The sequence below is a fragment of the Hemitrygon akajei genome, chromosome 10 (genome assembly GCF_048418815.1).
Source record: "Hemitrygon akajei chromosome 10, sHemAka1.3, whole genome shotgun sequence".
NCBI lineage: Eukaryota > Metazoa > Chordata > Chondrichthyes > Myliobatiformes > Dasyatidae > Hemitrygon > Hemitrygon akajei.
Genome location: NC_133133.1, coordinates 148407140 through 148425903, shown reverse-complemented (window position 1 = coordinate 148425903; position 18764 = coordinate 148407140). Strand labels below are relative to the sequence as shown.

The window sequence follows — 18764 nt, the reverse complement described above, 5'->3', positions numbered from 1 at the left end:
ACTGATCTATTAATTAACAATTAAACAAAAATTGACAAGTTTAGTCATATTTAGTGTATGCATTTTCAGCCACAAGTTTTACATGGAATGTTTCTGCAAACTGTGTTATCTACAGTGCCTATAAAAAGTATTTACCCCCCACCCCTGGAAGTTTTCATGTTTTGTAGTTTTATAACACTGAATCGTAGTGGATTTAATTTGGCTTTTTTGACATTGATCAACAGAAAAAGACTCTTTCGTGTCAAACTGAAAACAGATCTCTACAAAGTTAATTACAAATATAAAATAATTACAAATTACAAAATAATTGATTGCATAAGTACTCACCCTTTAATATGACACACCAAATCATCACTGGTGTAGCCAATTGGTTTTAGAAGCCACATGATTAGTTAAATGGAGATCACTGTGTGCAGTCAATGTGTTTCAATTAATTGTAGTAAAAATACACCTCTCTCTGAAAGGTCCAACTGCTGGTGAGTCAGTATCCTGGCAAAAACTACACCATAGAGACAAAAGAACTCTCCAAGCAACTCCACAAAAAGGTTATTGAAAAGCACAAGTCAGGAGATGGATACAAGAAAATTTCTGAGTCACTGAATATCCCTTGGAAGTACAGATTACTGCAAGTCAATCAAGAAATTGAAAGAATATGACACAGCCGTAAATCTCCCAAGAGCAGGCCATCCTCAAAAACTGAGTGACTGGGCAAGAAGGGGACTAGTGAGGGAGACCACCAAGAGACCTATGACGATTCTGGAGGATTTACAAGCTTTAGTGGCTGAGATGGGAGAGACTGCGCATACAACTGTTGGCTGGGTGCTTCACCAGTTGCAGCTTTATGGGAGAGTGACCATGAGAAAGCCTCTGTTGAAAAATCTCACAAAAATCTCGGCTCGAGTTTGCCAGAAGGCATGTTGGAGACATTAAAGTCAGCTGGAAGAAGGTTCTATGGTCTGATGAAATGAAAATGGGGGAGTTTTTTGGCCAGACTAAATTCTATGTTTGGCTAAGTCAAACACTGCATATCATCAAAAACACACCATCCCTACTGTGAAGCATGATGGTAGCTGCATTATGCTGCGGGATGCTTGTAAAAGTAGTGGGTAAAATGAATGCAGCAAAATACATGGAAATTCTGAAGGAAAACCTGCTGCAAATGCAAGAGAACTGTCATTTGGGAGAAGATTTATTTTCTAGCAAGACAATGACCTCAAGTATAAAGCCAAAGCTACACAGGAATGGCTTAATGTCCAATTGAGAATTTGTGCCTGGACTTGAAAAGGGCTGTTCACTCACGATGCTCATGCTTCTGACTGAGCTTGAGCAGTTTTGTAAAGAAGAATGGGGAAATATTAGTGTCCAGGTGTGCAAAGCTGACTTATCCACACAGACTCAAAGCTGTAATTGCTGCCAAAGGTGCATCTACTATGTACTGACTTGAAGGGAGTGAATACTTATGCAACAATTATTTTTAAGATATTGGTAATTATTTAGATCATTTTGTAAAGGTGTGTTTTCACTTTGACACAAAAAGCTTTTTCTGTTGATCAATGTAAAACAAAAAGCCAAATTAAATCCACTGTGATTCAATATTGTAAAACAACAAAACATGAAAACTTCCAAGGGGGTGAATACTTTTTATAGGCACTATATATTCAGCAGGTGAGAGAACATGAATCAACAGGAATTATTTGACCAATTAAAGAATATTTTTCATTAAAAATGGCTTAAGCAAAAGAAATACTAACCTCATCCTGATCATTGATAGCCAGAAAAAAATGGGAGGAAACAGTTACAAAATGTAACAACGTAGATGATGTTACATTAACCTTTGAACTGCATTTAAATATGCCAACATGATGTATGCCAGCTATGAGTAAAATTCATATTAAATCAAACCAGCACATGATACTCTGACAATTATTTCCAGCTTCATTTCTACTTTTAACCCTGCATTCCTGCTCTACTGTCTCTAACATCCTGCTCTAACATCAACAGCAACAATAAGAACAATAATCTGTAGTTTTGTAAATATCAGTAGCAGAAGTGGGTTAGTCAGTCCCTCTATTCAATAAAATCATGGCTGATATTTTACTTCAGGGTGACTTAAGGCACCTTTATTGTAGGAAAGTGCTCCAAAACTATTCCCAGAAACATACAAAAAAAAATTAAGAGATTAAGACAGTAAATAAAGTTTAATTAAGGTAGGTTCTACAAGAAGTTAGGTAGCTAAGTAGCAAAAGACATGAATGATTAAATTGAATGATCTTTATTGTCATTATACATAGGTACAATGAAACTGTTTAGCTTCCTCTCAGGCAATTAAATAAAGCGGTAGATATAAACAAGACAGTAATAAGAAAAAACACTACTAAATAGATAAGTAGCAGAAAATAAGTTGCAGCAGCACCAGAATATCACAGTAATGCACAAAGTGCCGTTAGTGCAAGTATTTGAGTCCTTGTGTGTACATACCTGATGACGAAGAGTAGGATATGCTGTCTATTTAATATTTCAATAATATTTGAGTAATATTGTAAATATATTGTTTAAGCATTCTTGTTCATTTAAATAATTCATTATGGGTTACATATCAAACTATGTGAAATGCATACACCATCAAACCATCACATCATACATTTGTGTCTCACCAAAGTAAAATGAACTAGATATGATTTATTCCTGGCTCTGGTTCCTTGTTTTCCTTTCAATTAAGTTTTTATGTTTTGGAGTTACAAAATAGTGCTGACAAGGAAGTTTTAAATGAACCTGTGACAACTCCCTACCTGTTGAAGCACAGCAAGATGTTAAAATTAAACAAAAAAGCACCGTGAGAAATAGTCAAATAAAAAAAAAGCAGCACAAGCTTCTTCAAGAGACAGACACAGTTCAAGTTGAAAAAGGCAGAAAATGAGCACCGGGTGATACTCATAAATAAGAAAATACCTACATTGGAAAGATAGGCACGTTTGATTGCACAAAAGATAAATGGATATTGTATACTGAGTGAATTGAGATCCATTTTGAAGAAAATGAAATAGCCAATGAAAAGCAAGTGCTAGCTTTGCCAAGTGCATTGGTGTTAAACACATACAATTTACTTAAACCTTTGGCTGCTCCAACCAAACCAGCAGAACTGAGCTTTACTGATAAAGTGAAAGTAATGTAGGAACATTTTGGACCAAAACCATGTTGATTGCAGAACGCTTTAGGTTTCATAAGCGGAATCAAAAGGAAGGGGAGTCCATTTCAGCTTGCGTGGCTGAATTGAAGAAATTGTCAGAGCATTGAGAGTTCAGTGATGAGTTTGTGGAACCTTACAAGAAAGCATTCAAAAACGGCTCCCAGCTGAAGCACAACTCACATTTAAAAGAGCAGTTGAAATTGCTGTATCAATGGAAACAGCAGACAGAGACACAATGGAGTTGCAGTCAGTAAAGAAAGTGAGAGTGAGCAGAATTGCAATGTCTAATCAAAAATCTGCCAGCCAAACAAATTGTGTTACACTTCTGGCAGGAGTTCACGTATACCAGACCAATGCAGGTTTAAAGGTGAAAGTTGCAGAAACTGCAACAAAGTAGTAGACTGCATACAAAGAGCAGGCTGGGCAGACAAAAATAAATGGACTACACGGGGGAGAGAAACAGCTAAAAAGTCAAGTTGCAGTTCTAAAAAGAGCATTAATTTACATGCTGTTGATGAAAAATCTGATGATGATAAGAGTGACATAGGACTGGGTAGCTCAATCACAAACAAGAGAAAATCTGCAGATGCTGGAAATTTAAGCAACACAGAAAATGATGGAGGAACTCGGCAGTCCAGGCAGCATCATTGGAAAAGAGTACAGTCAATGTTTCTAGCCAAGGCTCTTCCACAGGACTCTACAGTTGATCTTTCGGGCTGAGACCCTTCCACAGGACCTGCGGAAGGGTCTTGTCCCAAAACATCAACTGTACTCTTTTTCACAGATGCTGCCTGGACTGGGTAACCGTGAGATTTACAATGTGAAAACTAACAAGAGACAAACAACATGGCTTACACCAGAAGTGAATGGCAAATTAATTACAATTTAGACACTGGCTCAGCTGTTTCAGTCATTCTACAAAATGAGTTTGAGCAGTATACTGAACTGAAGCCTGCAGATATCCAACTAAGAACTTATACTGGAGAAAAGATAACTCCTGTGGGAATGGCATTCGTAACAGTGAACTACAACAACCAACAAGCCACGCTGGGTTTGTATGTGGTAAAAAAACAGGCGGACCAGCACTGTGTGGATGGGATTTGCTGAGACAACTACAACTTGATTGGAGATCCATTCACCACTTGCATGCCACATCCCCTGCAACAGTGTCAACTGAAAGCGAATTAAGATACTGGATGATGCCACAGCAGTGTTCAAGGATGACACTGGAAAACTCAAACATATTAAGGGTAAAATAGTGTTAAGTAAAAATGCCACATCCAAGTTTTGCAAAGCCATACGGTTCCTCATACCATCCATGATGAAGTAGGAAGTGAGCTAGATCGCATGGAGGCTTAAGGAATTCTTGCCAAGCTTGAGCAGAGCCCATGGACAATGCCAGTGGTCCCAGTAGCCAAGATGGATGGGCCTGTCAGGATCTGTGGTGGTTTTAAGGTCACCATCAACCCAGTACTGAAAGTAGATCAATGCCCTCTGCCCAGGATAGTGAATGTCTTTGCAAACCTTTTTGGAGGGAGGGAAATACTTCAGAAAAGTGAACTTAACTGAGGCCTACCTAGAGATAGAAAGGGAAGAAGAGTCCAAAGTGTTTCTCACCAGAAACACTTAGAAAGGGCTTTATTGCTATATAGGCTTATTTTTGGAGTAGTATCTGCACCTGCAATAAGCTATGGGCCAGGTACTGCATGACTGCATGACAAGGAACATCTCCAAAATCTCAATTTAGTTTTGAAAAGATCGGATTATGGGCTCAGAACACCATGCAACAAGTGTGACTTCATTAAGCTAAGCATTACTTACTATAGTCACAACATTGACATACAAATATTACACATGTGTGCTAAGAAAATGCAAGCAGTTGCTAATGCCCCAAGGCCAAATCATGGGTCCCTTTTAGCATCTGTCAATTACTATAACATGTTTCTGCCAAACCTGGCTACTGTGTTCCACCCTTAAACACATTACTACAGATCGGGAAGAAATGTCAAGGAAGAAGACAGTGTGAGGTGTCTTTCTAAAAGACAAAAGAAATAGTGACATCAGACACTGTACTCTGAGATTATAATCCACATGGTCCAGTGAAGCTTGCCTGTGCCACCTCACCTTTGCAGTCACGTTACATGTTATGTGATGGAGTGAACTCTCCATAGCCTTTGCATCATGTTCCCTTACCACTGCAAAGAAAACTTACACACAGATTGACAAACTGGCCTTGAGTCTGCTTTGTGATGTAAAACATTTCAGCCAGTATTTGTATGGGAGAGGGTTTACCCTCATTACTGATCATCAACCACTAGTGTCAATTTTCAATCCACAGAGGGTGTTTCATTAACAGCAACAACATAAATGCAGAGATGGGCTCTGTTTCTCAGAGGACACAATTACAAGATTGAATTCAAGAGGACAACTAATCATGGAAATGCTGATGGATTGCCCTGTTTACTCTTGGAAAAAGAAACGCCTGAAGAATTTACAAAAGAGGACACTCCTCTGGATGTATTCTCCCTAATGCAAATTGAAAATCTTCCAATTATGGCAGGGATGATTGAAAGGGAAACCAGAAAAGATCAGACACCATCTCAGGTCTACATGACCACCCAAAATGGATGGAATGTGTAGCAGAAACTCCAGTTCACCATTTTTACCAGCACTGAGATGAACTTGCCCTTATGTGGGGATTCAATTGTTGTTGTGGCATCCAAGTTGAGAGCTAGTTTTGGTAGAGCTACATGTCAGTCATATAGGCATGTACAAAATTAAAGCCTTGGCTCAAAGTTTTGTTTGGTGGCCTGGGATAGGTCAGCATATCGAACTGCTTGGGGAGCCAAGATGCCCAAAGCAGCACCTTTCCATTCCTGGGAATGGCCTGCATTGCCCTGGCAGAGGATTCATCTAGATTTTGTCAGACCATTCATGGACACAAATTTCTTGGTAGTAGTGGATGCAGCTACAAAAGTAATATTTCTAATAGCCTCCACTAGAGCCTCACACACGGTTGATGTGCTGAGAAGCCTCTTCTCAAGGACTGGTATTCTAGAACACTTAGTCAGTAACAATTGACCACAGTTTGCTGTGGAACAGTGTAGAACACTTAGTCCGTAACAACCAACCACAGTTTGTTGTGGAACAGTTTCAGACTTTTTAAAAAATTAATGGAGTAAGACATATTACATGTGCACCATACGGCCTGACTACAAATGGCCTGGTGGAAAGGTTTGCCCAGAGTACAAAGAACACACTGCTAGCAATGTCAACAGAATACACTACATTAACAGTGAATCAGATGTTTGCTAATTTCCTTCTTGCATATTGTAATGAAGCATTCCCCACAACCAACAATTCATCAGCTATGCTATTCCTAATTTGTCCCGTGTGTTCATGCATGCACTTCATCAGCCGAATCTCAGGAGGAGTATGCAGGGCAAACAGCCGAGAAAAACTGAGGGCATCTCAGAGGAGGTTTGCTGTTTCACTCCCGGCAAGGATCCACAGCGGTGATCAAAAGTGGGCACTTGGCAAGACTAAGGATAGAAATGGACCACAGTCCTACACATCTGGTTGAATCTGATGTCATCTGGAGATGACCTATCAACCAGTTGAGGAGAGCAGAAAAGAAAAGCTGTCCAGAGCCATGAGTATCCCACCAGAGTAAGAAAGCCACCAGAGTGATTAAATTGTAGACTTGAATGGGACAATTTAAAATTTACCATGCTGTGGTTTGTTTGATTAACTATTCTTCTTTGCTTAAATAATTCATTACAGGTTATATGTAAAAGTATGTGAACGGCATACATCATCATGCCACCACATCATAGGTGCATGTCTCACTAAAGTAAAAATGAACCAGACACAAATTAACCCCGGCTTTGGCTCCTTATTTATCTTTCAATTAGTTTTTACGTTTTGGAGTTACAAAACCTTACAGGCTATGATGCCTAAGATACTGGAAGATTTTCTTGAGTATTATTAATGGACAAGATTACAGAAGTAGTAAGGTGAGGGATTGATGGGAATTATTTTATAAACTTTTGCATATTGGTTCTTAGACATCCTCAGTGCTTCTAGTAAAGTATGAAACTGATGATACAGCCAATTGTCCAAATTACAAGATCCTGGTTAAGAACAAACAGAATTGAATAAAATAATGAGCATTTTAAAATTATGGTATGCATTGATCAAGTGCCAAGATAGTCAGCAAGCACAGAGATAAAAGATGTATAGGAATTGATGTTAGTAGGGCACAAGCTGCAGAGTTTTGCATTATTTCCAAGATGGAGTAAGTGCCAGATTTTTCAAGAAAAAAAAGCCTTGGTTAGGGTTTCAAAAGCAGATAAGCTTAACAGGAAATAGAGACAAGCAATGTTATATAGATAAAAGTGGAGTATATTTGCGATAGCTAGGATACAAGATTGGAAGCTTAGTTTGAGATCAAAGTTGCTACCTATGAGTGATATATAACTAGCAACGAAGTAAAGATGTTGGTAGTAGGGAGGGAATAGTCAAAGTAAATTTAAGGAAGAAAATTGCAACAAATGTAGGTCTACTTGTTGGGAAGGCAATTTGATGACAGAGGAAGTAGTTAAGAGGACAATTTCAGCCATCTTCAGCATATATGTAGAATGCAACACTGGATCACTGGATTATTCCTAAGATGCACAGCTTTTAGAATATGAAAGGTTGGAGGTAGCAGGCAACAAGATTACACCAGAAGGTATAAAACAACAAAAATGCATTTTGTTACCATGCTCCTTTCATTATTAAAAATGAAAGCATCTGTATTTTATGACAAAGTTTAAATTCCATCAAACAGCCCCCAAAGAAGCAAGCAGTACTTTGCATTCACAATCTGTGAACATCACTGGAAAGTTGTACATTCTCAACTTAATGGGCAGTAAAAATCGACAATTTTGCTATGGGATAAATTTCCAGACAAAACATTTCTGGAGTCACATGTAGATGTTGAATAGGTAGGAACGTTAGATCTTCATGTATGGGAATTCAGTACCTTTGTGTTCATCATTAATTATATAAGCATTTTTTAAAATTCTAGATTTGTTTCACATTTCACTTGTCCCCTTATCAGTAATAATGGGATTTGAATTCACACCTCAGGTTTGAATACTGGTCACTAGTTACTACACCAATATTAACTTATTCACTATGCTATTACACCCTCTGTAATTTATAATGAATTTAACTGTGCCCCACAGTATGGAAAATCATGAGAAAATGTAGACTACCTGAAGAGATGAAGAAACCAAAGACAAGACAAAAATTGAAAACAGGTGAATTATAGGTGAATAGCTGTAATTATACTAGCATAATAATAGCTTAAACACTTTCAAGAATACACAGAGTCAGCAATGTTTTAGCAGCAGCTAAGACAAAGCTGGCTTAAAGGTGCAAACCTTTGTGTGAACAATATCATTATCAGTGTTGTACAAGTAGACATCTTTATTACATAGAATTATAATAGAAGAAGAAGAATAGCCCTTAACTGGGCAGTGGAGTTTATCAGGGCACCATCGTGACGGTGTTTCCGTAGCAAGCTATTCTTGTTTTTACGAGGCCGAGTTGCTAGCTCGACGCTCAACCTGACTTGGATTTGAACTCAGGAACCTTTGCTCCGGAGTCCGGTGCTGATATTATTGCGCCATCAAGCAGGACAGAATTATAAGAAGTAATTATTAAAAGCAAATAGACAGACAGATTGAAGGAGACAAATTTCTAACTATACCATTGGACTTAATTCAGCTTTCATACCTCAAATTGGGGCCAGTTCATAGCCATTCCTGGACCATATGTATATCTGAACCACTTAAGATCTTCTTCAGAATCTGCTGAATTAATAGCATGCTCCATTTCTTGATATATAGCTGTATAGCTTTGAAAGCAAAAAAGTTGGTCAAAGGAACAAATATATATATATATCATACCAATTATTAGAAATTAGAATCTCTAAGTATACTTACATTTTACACCACCATGATGTTAGTGTGAAAGCTATTCTATCCCTTGCTCCTGTTTATCTTTCAGTACTACCTCCACATTCAAATAATTTTGTAGTTACTTTCATTTATGTAAGAATTGACATAATTATTTTTAAACTGGAGGAGAATATCAATTTCCAATTAAAATTCAGGTTTATATAACTCCCATATTTACAGCTGGAGAAGTATAAGGAACATGGATCAAGACTTCTTATTACAATGCACTTTCAAAAAGCAAGTCAGATTTACTTATGCAGTTGAGGAATGAAAAAAAAATCTCTTTTCCAAGCTGTTGCCTTCATATTTCAAACAAAAATCACACCAAAATCTTTTTATCATTGCCCTTCTATTCAGAAGACTTCAACTGCTGTGAAGGGCCGATTTCTACCAGTTATGTCCCAGCCCTTCACAATTTGGACACCTTTATCAAATTGATAATCCACATTGTTTAGCTCTTGTTTATAAAGGAGTTGACTTTGTGGGAATGTAGAAAATCCAGCTGGCAGAAAAAATATCAGAAATATAAAGTTATCCCTCCAATCAGTCTCGTAACTCTTGTTGAATATATCCAATTAACCTTTTATCCTACCACAGCTCCAAAATAACATTTGCTAGAGCACAAATAACATGCCTCTAACAAGAACAAAATAATTCTTTCTTCTCCTTCTTGACCAGCCTTGAACCTTTCATATCATTAACGACACCAACTATTCTTTTTACAAAGCTGGGTAGAACACATTTAGCAGCTTTTTTTCATTTTGTAGTGTAGGCAGAGAATCACCCACATGATCTCTCCTTCCATCCCCTACCTCTGTCATCCACTAAAGAGCTATCCATGGCAACCTCTTGTTTCCTATTTACAAGCTGTCCTTCGGAAAAGCCTTGCAAACACGGCAAGTTCTACATCTTCACTTACAACACCTTAACACCACCCCTGCTGATTCTTCTGTCTGCTTATCAAACATCCTATGGCAGATATGGTGAAATTTTCTCCAACGTACTGTATATCAGGAAAGCCAAAACCACTGCCCTTAGTCTATGCCAAACTTCCCCAAAAACATAGCCTCTATTCCTCAACCTGACAACTATGAAACTAGGCCAGATTTTGGGCATTTTGACCTTCAGATGAGCCACAGACACATAACCGTCACTAAAATTATCTACTTTAAACTCTATAATATCGTTTGCCTTTCATCTATACTTCAGCAGATCTGCTGTTACTTGACATATGACAAAGTAATCCCGAAGCCTCCTTTTTCTAGTCACAGTAAACAACAAAATTTAAATTCACGCCTGTCCTAATTCCTTAATTTCTTCTTCTTTACAAATTACCTTAGTGGGCAGCTTCATATGATCTCTTAATAGACTAATCGTGTCTAATTCTCTGCTCATATTACTTTTCTATTTCATTCTAACTTCATCATTCTTATTAACTGTAAAATGCTTTGAAACAATATTCCTTCAGTAAATTTTAGTGTTCACTTAAAATGCCACTTCAATTTATTTGGAATTTAATTGAGGTGGTATTTTAAGTTTTTCAGTTCTATTTCATACCAAGCATATTTTAATCCTTACCTGGTGGCAGATAGGTCAAGATGCTGTTTAACCCCCAAAAGGACCTCTTGAAAGAAATCTATTCGTTTTTTTTCAAACTGTTGACATTGCTCAAAAACTTGTTCCATATTTTCCATATATTGCGGTGTACATTTATTTAACTCTTCTATACTTTTTAGATACTTTTCCTTTGTCTGGAAGATATGAAATCAATTGAGAAAGGCAGATCGGTTGATATTTCATAAGCCAACCAGTATAATTTGTGAAATACACAAGTAGGACTAAATGAAATTACTAGTTTACAGTATTTACATATTTCTATTAAAATGCACATGGTTATATTTTGAGAGAGCTTTTATTATTTAACATTGAGAATGAGAGAATGAACTGTGCATTTTACTGCCCAAATTAGGTTATTCAATTTTACATCTCTGTTTAATAGTTGTTCCAGTCAATGTTATGACTATTGTAGCTTCAATAGGCAGACTAGGGGTGGCAAACCTTTTTGAGGGAGTATGCCCAAACTGTCAGTGGTTCAATGGTTCCATTTCGTATCAGAGATGTATACTCTTAATCTCTGTAGGGTTGATGTGAGAGTGAATTCTCTCATATGTCATGTTAATTTTGAGAGAGATTATTGATTAATAAATTAGTAACAATAATTATGGACTTTTTTAAAAAAGGAAAAATGAAAGCCGTTGCTTATTTATGGTATTCGTTGTTTTTCTATGAATAAAAGTGTAAGAGAGACAGACTGAAATAAGTGAAGCATTTAGAAAACCTGCTCAAAATTATTAATATTAATCTTTTAAAAGGACAATGGAAAAAGTAACATTTCTAAATAGTATTGTTATTTCACTCAAATACAACATAAGAAATGTGAATGTGAAATGATAAGATTTGATGCATTTTCATAAAACATCAGGCAAATTAAACACTTTACTCAATGAGACTTTTGTTGTTGCAGTAACAATGACAAATATTTAAAAGTTGGTTGTTTTAAGACCTATGCATGTAGCACTAATTTCATCAGTAAGTCTACTCCTATAACTAGACAACCGAGTTAATTACTGAAATTAATAACTCACATGAATATTCATGGAGGTGCTAAGCTACATAAAGTAGTCACTGAATATCTAGTGTTTATTCACAAATGACAAAAGAAAAAAAATATAAGCAGAGCAAAGCCAATACCAACCGGCTCAACATTTACTATCAGATGTGTACATTCAATCTGAAAGGATTTCAAAACATACCATCCAACATAACATGTTTTCACAACAGTCTAGCTGGCACCAAGCTGGTGTGAGGTGATAACATCTTCTCCTCACTGACGATCAACACTGGTGCATCTCAGGAGTGTGTGCTTAGCCCACTGCTCTACTCTCTATATACCCATGACTGTGTGACAAGGCATAGCTCAAATACCATCTATAAATTTGCTGATGATACAACCATTGTTGGTAGAATCTCAGGTGGTGATGAGAGGGCGTACAGGAGTGAGATATGCCAACTAGTGGAGTGGTGTCACAACAACAACCTGGCACTCAACGTCACTAAGATGAAAGAGCTGATTGTGGACTTCTGGAAGGTAAAACAAAGGAACACATACCAATCCTCATAGAGGGATTAGAAGCGGAGAGAGTGGGCAGTTTCAAGTTCCTGGATGTCAAGATCTCTGAAGATCTATCCTGGTCCCAACATATCGATGCAGTTATATATAGAAGGCAAGACAGTGACTATATTTCATTAGCAGTTTGAAGAGATTTGGTATGCCAACAAATACAGTCAAAAACTTCTATAGATGTACTGTGGAGAAAATTCTGACAGGCTGAAAGAAGCTGTAGAGGGTTGTAAATTTAGTCGGCTCCATCTTGAGTACTAGCCTACAAAGCACCCAGGACATCTTCAAGGAGCAGAGTCTCAGGAAGAGAGTGTCCATTATTAAGGACCTCCAGAACCCAGGGCATGCCCTTTTCTCGCTGTTGCCATTGGGTAGGATGTACAGAATCCTGAAGGCACACACTCAGCAATTCAGAAACAGCTTCTTCCCCTCTACCATCCGATTCTTAAATGGACATTGAACCCTTGGACAGTACCTCACTTCTTAAATATAGAGTGTTTCTGATTTTTTGCACAATTTTTAATCTATTCAATATATGTATACAGTAATTGATTTAGTTATTTATTATAATTATTTTATTTTGTTTTTTCCTTCTATATTATATATTGCATTGTACTGCTGCTAAGTTAGCAAATTTCACATCACACGCTGGTGAGAATTAACCTGATTCTGATTCCTATGAAAACATCTCACTGCTCTTAGGTTCTTAAAAAAAATATCATTTGATGCTGCATCTGGCAGTAAAGATAATCATTATTATGGTTGGCTTTAATGAATTCAGGGGCTGCATTGCACGCCACATGCCAGCAAGTGTTTCTTGAACATGTCATCTTGGGCATGTGTACTTTGGCTCATCACCCCTGACTTGTGTGGGCCAAATTTATGTAAATTATTTCCTTTACCACTTAATTTCTCTCTTATGCAGTAAAAACAATGAGTCACTTTTATTCACACTGATAGTCCTGGCACACATTGCCTCCAACTCTGGACCAGATTAAACTAAAGGACTATGTTGAAGGGATTGGAAGATAACAGCTGCTAAATGTGAGTTGGTAAGTACAATGAGGTCAAACTGACACTCAATTGCATTGTCAAGTACATATCATGGGATTTGAACCACAAATGTCTGGTGTGATTGGGATAGAAACTTTCCTTCCCTTAAAAGTATCCTGGAAGCAGTTTTACATGACCATAAGTCATCCTATTTGTTGAATTCAATTTTATAATACATGCCTTAAAATCAGCATAAAAGTAACAAAGCAAAGTGATATTACATAAACACACCAAGTACATTCCTGCATGTACTTTTTTTAAGACTGACCATCAGTGCTTATATATCATTGAGGGAGATTTTGTAGAGTTGACTAAATTGGGATTAAGTGAACATAGTCTGGTTCCTTGTCAATACTGTTTTATACTATGTATATACACTTCTATTTGACTGAATCTTGACTATTAGTTGTAAGGCAGCTTTACCTTCTGAACATCTTGCTTAGATTTTTCAACTTTATCCTGCAATTTCTTCAACTGTTCTGCATTTGTGTTTGATTCTGTCCGACTGTTTGCTTCCCTGGATGTTGCTAATTTCTCCTCTTTACAAGCTGCATGATAGGCTTTCTTGGCAGCTTCCACCTTATAAAGAAAATAAAGTTGTTTGGCTGTCATGAAACTATTTTTTTTAAGAAAACATTTAACAAACACTTGAGTAATAAACAGTAGCACCTGTCAAATCAAGACTGATGTTTCAAAAACACTGCAGCATTTTTAATACATCCATATTATAATGGCACAATAAAACTAGAATTATGTAGCATTTGAAGCAACAGTGTCTCTGCTCCAAACAAGCCCCTGCCCTCCATATATTGTATCTTTATCCAAGATATCTTGTTCTGGGAAATGTCTCTTTAAAATTTTTTATTCCTTTAAATTCATATTATAACTAGGAATGGATGCAAAGTGCTTTCAATGTGCATTGACATCACCATTAAAAGTCAAACTTATTCAAAGGCAAATCAAACCAATCACGAAAGGCTCACGGAGAATCGTGGTGACTGTCCTTAAGGCCACAATGTAAAGCAAATTAAGCTCTGCATTGATCCTAGACCCATGATGTCTGGATCTCAAAAGAATGGACAAGGAACTTGTTACTGATTCTCTATTAATTTCACTTAGAAACAGTTCAGTTTGAAGTGGAATATTTCTCGTTGTTATCAGACACAAGAAAAACTTTCCTTCCCTGCCCCCCTTACCTCCACTTTTAGTTTCCTCATACGTCTGAATTAAATCTGGAAATTTGCTTCAAATGTACTGTCCAGAATACCTCTAGAGAAATTTGTACATTACCAATTTTAATCAATTTATTTTGACAGATCTGTTTCTCCCTACCTCTTTCAGCTTTTTGGCCCATGGCTTCTGTGCTTTACGGAATCCATCATCTGTCTCTTTGGTTTCTTTGAAGCCTGCCATCATTTGTTTGTGGTAGGCCTCCTTCTGCCAATTCTTGATCTTTTCAAAGTCTTCATTCATCAATGCACTCTTGACCTCCAGATGCAGCTCACTGACTTTTTCTGCTTCAGTCATTAATGATACCCAAGCTTTTTCCAAAGAACCATATTGTGGACCTGCAAAGATGACACCAATCAATAAACCCATTTGAACAATTATATGAGCCAATTTGCAAAATATTAACAGTTGTCAACAATCTTAACTTCAATTTTATCAAAAACAAACATTGAAATATTCAAGAGATAATTAAGGATTTGAACAGAAAGGACAAAATATGGTCAAGAGAAGGGTCAAATCATTGTGAATTTTTACTTTAAAAAGCATGTATTTTTTGATATACAGAGTGGTAACACAATTCAGTTATATTAATAAAGTTCAAAGTAAATTTATTATCAAAGAACGTATGTGTCACAATATACAACCCTGAGATGTCTTTTTTTGTGGGCATACACAGTAAATCCAAGAAAAACAAGAAACAATGAAAGACCATACCCAACAGGATGGGGATGGACAGTCAATGTGCAAAAGACAACTAACTGTATATTTACATGTGGCGTGTGGCCAAGTGCTTAAGGCGTTGGACTAGCAATCTGAAGGTTGTGAGTTTGATCCCCAGCAAGGCAGCGTGTTGTGTCCTTGAGCAAGGCACTTAACCACACATTGCACCCAGCTGAAAATGCTGGGGGTTAACCTCGGACTCTCAGTCGCTTCACGCCATGGAAAATGGCATAAGAACCAGCCTGATGAGCCTATAAGGCTCGGGACAGACTTTAACTGTATATCTACAAAGAAAAAATAAGCAATATCGAGAACATGAGATGAAGAGTCCACAGTTCAATGATGGGGCGAGTGAAATTTCCCCCTCTGGTTCAACAGCCTGATGGTTGGGGGTTAATAATTGTTCCTGAACCAGGTAATGTGGGTCCTGAGGTTCCTGTACCTTCTTCCTGATGGCAGAAGCGAGAAGAGAACGTGGTCTGCATGGCCGACGTCCTTAATAATGGAAGCTGCTTTCCTGTGACAGCGCTCCATGTAGATATACTCAATGGAAGGGAGGGCTTTATACACTACTTTATGTAGGATTTTCCATTCAATGGCCTTGGTGTTTCTATATCAGGCCATGATGCAACCAGTCAATATACTCCCCAACCTTAAATAATAAGGTTGAAAATGGGCTTATCTCCATCTGCGTGCAACTTGATTCAAAATTAATGACTTAAAGACCTATAGAGTTCTTTAGTGTCTTTATCAGTTTCTTAAATTAAAGGTTTCAGTATTTTTAATGCTGATAAGTGGTAGTTATACATTTATATGTTAGAAGTCAAGCAACATGTAGAATTATGCAGTGCAAAGTCTTTCAATTTCAGCCTGAGCAAGTGATTGATTTGCAAGTAACCTGAACCAGTACAAAAGGTTGCAGTTTTGAATGTCAGGCGAATATAATGCTATTAAATAGTAATTATGATATAATCACAATCTTAAACCACACAATTGACTAAATACTAGTTTTGAATGGTAGGTGAAAAAAAAATGACAGAATTAAAACCAGGTTTATCATCACTGAGATGTCATGAAACTTGTTGTTTTGTGGCAGCAGTATTCAGGAAGACCTAAAAATCACTATAAGTTACAAAATAAATAAATAGTGCAAAAGATGAAACAAGGTAGTGTTCATGATCTATTCAGAAGTCTGATGGAGCGGAAGAAGCTGTTTTAGAGATGTTGAATGTGAGTCTTTGGGCTCCTGTACCTCCTCCCTAATTGTAGAAATGGAAAATGTGCATGTCCCAGATGGTGAGGGCCTTTAATGGTGGGTGCCACTTTCTTGAGGCATTGCCTCTTAATAATCTCCTTGATAGTAGGGAGGGTTGTGGCTGTGATTGACTGGTTGAATCTACAACCTTCTGCAGTCTCTTGTGATCTTGTGCATTGGAAGTGCTTTACCAGGCCATGATGCAACCACCCAGAATGGTCTCCACTGTAAATCTGTAGAAATTTGCAAGAGTCTTTGGTGACATTCTGTACCAAATCTCTTCAAACTCCTAATGAAGTAGAGCCACTGATGTGACTTCTGTACGACTGCATCAGTTTGTTGGGTGCAGGAAAGATCCTGTGAGATGTTGATGTCCAAAAATTTAAAACTGCTCTTACTTTCCACCACTGACTCCTCAATCAGGACTGGTGTGCGTGTTTCCCCAATTTCCTTTCCTGAAGTCCACAATCAATTCCTTGAATTTGAGGTTGAAGTTTTGACACAACTCAACCAGCTGATCTATCTCACTCATGTACACCTCCTCATCGCCATCTGAAATTCTGCCAACATTAGTGCAGTCACTGGTGAATTTGTAGATAGCGTTAAAGCTGTGCCACACTTTCATGAGAGAGTAGAACAGTGGGCTAAACATTCAAAATTGAAATAAGCCTGTGTTGATTGTCAGCAAGGAAATGTTATTAATAATCTGCACTGATTGTGCTCCCCTGATAAGGAAGTGGAGGATCCAGTTGCAGAGGGAGGTATAGAGGCCCAAGATTTGAAGTTTGTTGATTAGTAGTGAGTGGATGGTGCTGCTAAATGCCGAGCTGTAATTAATAAAAAGCAGTTTGACTTATGTTTTGCTCATCTAGCTGCTCCAAAAGCTGTGTGGAGAACTAGTAAAATGGCATCTTGCTGAGATTATGAGATGTTATGACTTTTTAAACTTAACAATATAATTATAAATGCAACCATAGAATATAGTTTTTGTATTCATTTTACAAAGAAAGTTGAAGACTAGAACATAAAATTTAAGGGCATTCCTACGAACTATTAAGCAATACAAGTTTTTCTTTACAACAATGTTGTATGATCCATTAAGTTTCAATATTGTGAATGGTGCAAGCAAATCCTTCAGTCTAGCTAAGAGTTCAAACATTAATGATGCAGTTTAATAAACTGAATTTAAAAGGAAGCAGAGAGTAAAGTGCTCCCAAAGACTGAACAGTGGCCATTACAGGAAGTCCTTCATGCTGAACATTGCATTCTCTAGCTTTAACAAAGATCTAGGAGGTACTTAACATGTGGCAGCTTACCCTTCAGTACCTCTACATCACTCCTGTAATCATGTGCTCATTTCTACCCCTTTGTAACTGAAGAGTGGCACAGTGCGGAGAAAGATGGCACAATGGTACAGAAATCAGTGCTCCTACCTCACAGTTCAGGCAATGTGGGTTCATTCTGGATCTAAGTAGAATCTGTGTAGAGTTTACATATTTTCCCTATGACAAGTCTTCTGGTTTCCTTCCACATCCCAAAGACACGCAATAGGTTAACTGGATACAATACATTATCCCCAGTGTAGATATGGGGCCAAAGAATCAAAGAGAGTTGATGGGATTGAGAGAGAGGATTTTCAGGATCACAGGGAGACAAAAGAGAAACGAGACTGATGGAATTACTCTGCTAGGAGCCAGTGTGGACAAAATGGGTTGAATGGTCTCTGTCTGTGTGGTAATAAGCAGGCAGGTAGAAAAAGAGAAGGAACAGAAGAAACATGGCATGGCTGTCCTCAGAGAATGGAGTGCTTTTTTTCTAGATAGAAAGAAGCACAGCTTGGGTTCCATGTACTGCAAGGAAATGAACTCACTGAAACCATTTGCGCAGCTTCCAATGAGTCAGAGTTCCGTGCATATTTGATACAGACTTCCATCAATTCCCATTGATGCCTGAAGCAGCTACGGATTATAAATTTGATCGACATGGAATCACCCGGGTTAAAAACCCAAAGGTAATACATAGAGTACTCATTTTTTTTCTTAAAGAGATGGAGTTTTTGTTAACAAAATTTTTAAAATAAAAAATGTTAATTTTTACTTACATCAAATTCCTGCTGGTTAATTGACCAGC

At 37.5% G+C, this 18764-nt stretch overlaps 1 protein-coding gene across 4 annotated transcripts in view; it reads right to left on the bottom strand.

Moving 5' to 3' along the window:
• Positions 1-18764, bottom strand: part of LOC140734792 (protein kinase C and casein kinase substrate in neurons protein 2-like) — a 117080-nt gene that overhangs the window by 19042 nt on the left and 79274 nt on the right. For all 4 annotated transcript variants that reach the window (XM_073059311.1, XM_073059313.1, XM_073059314.1 and 1 more), the window contains 4 exons: positions 14762-14997; positions 13853-14008; positions 10774-10946; positions 8972-9092 (listed from right to left, as the gene is read on the bottom strand). In XM_073059311.1, the coding sequence (XP_072915412.1) occupies positions 8972-9092; positions 10774-10946; positions 13853-14008; positions 14762-14997 (686 nt within the window). The remainder of the gene's footprint in view (positions 1-8971; positions 9093-10773; positions 10947-13852; positions 14009-14761; positions 14998-18764) is intronic.